This window comes from Pelodiscus sinensis, chromosome 13, assembly GCF_052426305.1.
Source record: "Pelodiscus sinensis isolate ZL-2025 chromosome 13, ASM5242630v1, whole genome shotgun sequence".
In the NCBI taxonomy this organism is placed as follows: Eukaryota; Metazoa; Chordata; order Testudines; family Trionychidae; genus Pelodiscus; species Pelodiscus sinensis.
The window spans coordinates 49,504,453-49,510,452 of NC_143064.1; the positions used below are offsets into that span (position 1 = coordinate 49,504,453).

At 44.9% G+C, this 6,000-nt stretch overlaps 1 protein-coding gene across 1 annotated transcript in view; it reads left to right on the forward strand.

The window, feature by feature from the left end:
- Positions 1-5,727, forward strand: part of VAMP7 (vesicle associated membrane protein 7) — a 60,369-nt gene extending 54,642 nt beyond the window's left edge. The window contains exons 7-8 of the mRNA XM_075941228.2: positions 2,285-2,377; positions 3,528-5,727. Of these exons, the coding sequence (XP_075797343.1) occupies positions 2,285-2,377; positions 3,528-3,596 (162 nt within the window). The 3' untranslated portion in view covers positions 3,597-5,727. The remainder of the gene's footprint in view (positions 1-2,284; positions 2,378-3,527) is intronic.
- The last annotated feature ends 273 nt before the right edge of the window (positions 5,728-6,000 follow it).

The window sequence follows — 6,000 nt, forward strand, 5'->3', positions numbered from 1 at the left end:
GATACTCCTGGGACTGTCCCCTGTTCAGGTACTTTCCTGCATACGTTGCACTCTTCTCCTTTCTTCCCGCCTCTGCGCATAAGCCCCAGGTGCTCACATGAGCCATGACCTACCTTCCTTCCTCCTTTCCCACCGTCTGGGCTGCCTTCGAATTTTGGTTCCACAACACACATGTTCTTCATTATAGAAACCTTCATTATGAAAATAATTCTTACATTAATTGATTTCAGGCTAATTATGTGGTCTATAATATCACTTTGTCTTCTGAAAATAAACTATTTCTGTTAATAACCACATAGTTCTGAATGGGTCCCTTAGAAAAAGTTCTTCACCTCTTAAAAATGTCAAGAAATGCACTTCTGCATTTAAGTAGAGAAGGGGAAATATTTTAGATTGCTAATGCAAGGAGGTGCAGAAAATTCACCTTGCTCCTGACAGAGGGTGATGAGTTCTTACAGCAGGCTCTTACATGATCCTGTGTATTGACTGTCCAGCATTGGCCAATTCTTTTTCCATTCGGAAAGCTCTTTGCCCTGAGATATTTAGGGTTTTTATGCATAAGAAATCTGATCGTAAGACAGTACGCTGGCAGACTGGGAAGAAATCCTATGTTTGGAGGATGGTGGGGTTCTGGATTACAGAAAAGCAGGAATAAAGTGAAGATTTACCATAAGGTTGGAGAGAAGCCTCAGGTTGTTAAAGGTCTCAGTCCACTAGGCCCAAAAGGGAATTGGTATCAAAAGTTGCAGAAGCGATTTCAAATGGAGCTACAGGTTGAGCCTCTTTAATCTGGCACTCTTCAGAACTGACCAGTTCCAAACCAGAGAATTTGCTGAATTCCTTATTGTCTAGCAGCATTACCAATGCTCCCATTGCTCACTGGGCTCTTCGAAGACATTTAGGGGTAAATTGGAGCTAAATAACAGCACAGAATGATGAAAGCCAGGAATGGTGGCTGTAAAACTTTATGGGACTGCAGGAAAATTGGCCACACCAATGAGATGTGGACATCTGGCTAACTACAATTGTCAGACCACAGATGTTGCTGGACCAGAGTGTGCCAGACTAGAGAGGTTCAACGTGTAGCATATTTACAGTGGTAAGTGTGCGCAGTGCCCTTGGTTACTGATAGTAGGCCTGCAAATGGAACCGGGTAGATTAGCCAGATTGTATGTGTAATGCTGGACAGTGAATAGGCAGCACATAGAAAAGCTGAAGGGCTAAGCAGAGGGGTTCACTTTCAGGCCCATGTTATCTTTGATGCTGCCACTTTATTGCTTCTGTGGAAGAAAACTAGTGCAAACACTTGAAATCCTGAGAGGATCAGTGCTTAAGCATTGCTGTCCAGGGGCTCCCTTTCCTAGAGGAAGTGAAGGTGAAAAACAAATAAGTGGCTTACATCTCCAGAACCTGGGGCAGTGCAATGGATCCATGTTGTTGTAAATGCGGATGGAGCGGTGGGGGTTGGGCCCAGGGAATACATTTTACACAGACTCTGACTTTAAGGGTAGAAGGGACCATCACAATCCTGTAGTTTGATCTGCACATGGTAACTCCCTCCCTCCCTGTAATAGACCCTGAGCCTGTGGGTCAGTTTCTGATGTCCTCAAATCATGACTTAAAGCCTTTAGCTTACAGAGACTTTGCCATTAGTACTACCTTAAATCTGCAAGTGTCCCATACTGCAGAGGAAGGTGAAAAACCCAGGGCAAAATTCCCTCCTGATGCCCTGAGCATGTGGGCAAGACCCACCAGTCAGATACTACAGAGAATTCTTTGCCCGGTAACTTGGGGCCCTCCCCACATCTAATGGTCGCATCACTGGCCATTGGAGATATGTGCTGCTAGCAGTCACAGATCAGCCATGTGCCACTGTAGGCTGTCTCCTACACCATCCCCAGGCCTGCCAACAGAAGGGGAGGGGGCTACTGTCTTGGGGCCTGGCGATTTCTAAAGGTCTCTGAGCAGAGCCTCAGATAGAAGGGGCAGCACTGAAGGCTTGATTTGGGGAGGGTAGCCCCCAGCCCTGCCCCTTCTGCCTAAAGCCCCACCTCTTCCAGGAGCATGGAGCCACCCTCCCACTTTTCCCAGGGGCCTGGCAATTGTTAGCCCCCTGACCATGTCCTCTGTAAACCTAGCAAGTTCAGTCTTGCGGCCATGCCTTTGCCTCCAGGACTCCCTTTGCCAGGCTGTTTGGATTAGGTATTGGTTCAGGAGGGATTTTGATGAAATTCAGTTGGAGGACCAAGGCTCGTGGAGTAAGTGGGGTTGTTTTCTCTCCTAGTCTGTCACATTCAAAACTACCAGCAGGAACCTGGCCAGAGCCATGTGTATGAAGAATCTCAAGCTCACCATCATCATCACAGTAGTATCAATTGTAAGTTACTGGGCTTCATCCTCTCTTCTAATGAGGTAACAACTCCTGCTCCTTTCTGAAGTGAAGCCTGAATGTTAGAAAGTGTCATCCATGTCTCCTCCCAGTAGCCTCACAGTAACCAGTGTCCTCAGCAGGCGCCATTTACGACCATCACTAGAAGGTTCTCTTAGGCAAGCTAGGAGCCAGCATTTCACTACCCTTTTTACATTGGAACAGGTGGCAGTATCCTGCCTGGAGCGAGTCAGGAATTCATCAATCATTCCCCAACAAAAAATGCTCTTTCCCCAAAACTAATATCTTCTGTGGAAAATTCATTTTGCCAAAAAAGAGAAAAGAAAAATCCATCCAAATGATGGTTCTCTGTCTGCCTGGAAATCTCTCATCAGTGATATTTTCTGCCTGCCTTTTCCAGGGCCCAGGAGTGAGGGAGGCCAGCTCCTGTGGAAGAAAGTGTTTGCTTGAGGCAGGAAGCAGACGTACCGTTTTGGTTCTCTTAGAATGGAATTCTCTCAATCCCTTCCCATGAACAATGTTTCATTTTTTACTTCTGTATTTGGAATGAAACCTTCTTCTCAAATGGAAAATCATGTTCAGGGATAGATTTCTCTTTTCCAGCTGCTCTGGCCCTGCCCATAGTGGTGTGTGGAAGTGGTGTCCATCATCTTAGTGTCTCGGATGGGAGGGGGAGAGCAGTCCAGAGGTGCCCTGTGGTGGCTTTCTCCAGTTGGAGATAACTATAAGGGAGAGCAGGGACATTGCTGCCTTGCTGGAGTATTGGGTTCTTTCAGGAGTACTGTGACTTACGTTAAATGGCTTCATGCCTGAGTAATTGCCTCTCCCCGACTGTAGGTCTTTGTCCTCAAATGTTCTTGCTTTAACACCTTTCACCCGAGGACCTCAAAGTATAAGTGCAGGTCACTGTGGTGCAAAGCTCTCCTTGATGGAGCCTTGTATCACACCATGGGATGGGAGGCGTTATCCCATTGTTGCAGTTGGGGAAACCGAGGCTGAATGCCAAAGGTGGAGATGGTAGCAGAGACAGGAATAGTAACCTAGTCTGGGTTGTAAACCCTGTTCCAAGTACCTGACTGTTACATGCTGAGTGATGGCAAAGATTCCCTATCTTTGTGACAGTGCTTTCTTCTTCCAGGTAGTCATCTATGTTATTGTGTCGGCTGCCTGTGGTGGACTTACATGGCCCAGCTGTGTGAACAAGTAAAGAGTGCTTTGCCAATCTGCCAAGGATGAGAGCGAGTGCAAAGAAGCAACCCACAGAATAACATGCTTTTCACTACTGACACTTCATTCCTCCCTTCTTCTGAGACTTCAGACTTCTTTGCCTGATCACCCCCAGCAGCCCCAGGTTACTGCTTCAGTGCCATTTCAGCCTCAGAGTGCTGTGTTTTAAAACTATTGGAAGGGTTTTGTTTCATCTTAACTGCAGAGTCCTTGGAGGGGCAGGCAGCAAGGCTTGCTCCAGAGGGTACATGCATGCTTGTCTGTGTACACTTTAATGGGCATGTGCAAAGCAGAGCGCTGCTTCCTAGTGCTTCCATCTCTGCATAATGGGTGGGGCTGGAGAGCTCAACTTGGGCCAATGAAGGTAGGCAGAGTGGGGAAAGTCCATTTTGCTGCTACTATATTGGGATCTGATTAAGTTTCATCCCTATGTTTGGTGCACAAACTGATGTACTCCATAGAGACCACCAATGCAGCCTGGGTTGAGTTAGCAAATGACCTGTTATAGTAGATGTTAAGATCCCTTAAAGGCATGGGCCCATCTTGGAGATGCATCTCTCTTCAATACGGAACCCTTTTTTTTCCCTCTGAGAAATCTCTTTGCACATCTGTACAGGTGAGTGGGGATTGAGTAGGCATGCTGAAATGATTGCTTTTACTCTGTCTTCTGCCCTACTTTGTGACTAAGTTAATAAGTTGGCTGCTGTTTGTCTTGTGTTAAATATTGTTTCTGTCCTGTATGTTTAGTCTCCCCCCACTCAGAATAAAGATACAGTAAATGCTTATTATTCAAGATGAAGGCGATGGAATTGGGGCCAAGCTACTTTTTTAGCTTGCAAAAAGGATGTATTCTGAGATGCCACGTGCTTGCATTTCCATCCTGGTCAGATATTTCCATATGTTAAGGAAACAAACCACTGAAAACAGGTCAGTTATGGTTCCATCCCAGTCGTAAGTTCACCTTGTGCTGGTCTGAAGGGGGAACTGATACAAAACACTGTTAACAACTAAAGGCAGGAATCCCTGACACACATACTGCTATGAGAACCTCACAGGGCCAAAAATAGCTCCCATGAGACTTGTCCAGTGACTGCTAGGTCAAAGGGTTTATAATGAAAGCTCTTATCCTAAGAGTAGCCCTGTATAACTCTTCAGTAGCGGAAATGGGGGTGGCACTCCAGTTATACGGTACAGATTTGCAAAGTAGTGGCCTGAGGTCTGACAAAGACAGTTGTAAAGGGCTTGCTGAATTTATTTGTAAACTGTTCAGTATTGCAGAGGGGAGACAATTTGCTATGGAAGGGAGGGAGACAAAGCAAATCCTCTGATAAAATGAGAAATGTGGAGAGCTCAAGACAAATCTGTAACTCCTTGGCCCTAGAGCTTCGCACTGCTCGGTCACTGAGCACTGAGTAATGTACTCCTCCTGTGAAGGTAGGGGACCTAACCCTAAGGCATATATTTAAAGCCCTGTACTTACTGCAGTGCCATTAATCAACTGTGGTGTCCAGAACAGCTTTTGCACTCTAACCTTGAATTTATCCTTGAGTCACGTGATACTGGCTGCCTGTGAAATGGCACTAACAACTAAATGGCCACCCATCATATCCTTTGTATTGCTGCATATTACACTGATCTCTTTGCAGGTTCCCTTCTGTAATAGTGCTCTAAATTCCTATCAGTGTGTGAGTTTATCCTCAGTAGTCCAAAATCTCACCCTTGGTAGTTGGCAATTGGAAAGTACTCAAGTGTCTTCCTGCCATGCAAGTAGACATGTTTGTGACCCTGTTCTCTGTGTGTAGTCAAACTAGCAACGCAAGTGAACTTATCACTCAGAGAGGTAGTTTTGAACTTATTAGAAACATTCAATTAGTGAAATACTGATGGCTCATCTGGGAAGAACAGGGATAAGTCGTCTTCATGCACTCAGTACTGCCTACAATCAACATGCAACTGTGCATATTTTAGGGACTGCTAATGTTACTGTTGATTTCCTATTTGTCTTATGTACAAACACTTTTTTAAAGGAATATTTCTCTCGTTTTTAAAGAATGCAGTGAGACATTACTGTAAAAAACATTAACCTGTTTAAATAAATTTATGGCAAATGAGCAGACTTTGCTAAGTTTTGTGAAAGACAGCTTGGCAAAAGGGCTACTCCAAACTAACAATGGAAGAGTACAACTAATCCTAAACACCATAGTGTTCTGAACAGTGATTTTAACTCACACAGTGCCTTGGTGTATCCTAACATGGTGTGCTTCTGAAGTAGACCAAATTAAAAAAAAAAAAAAGTATTTTAAAAAAATAAGCACTAGTGCTTCCTGTCCTGATTAGAGGGGGGAGAACTAGCACCTTGTATACAAAGCATAGTAGCCAAATCC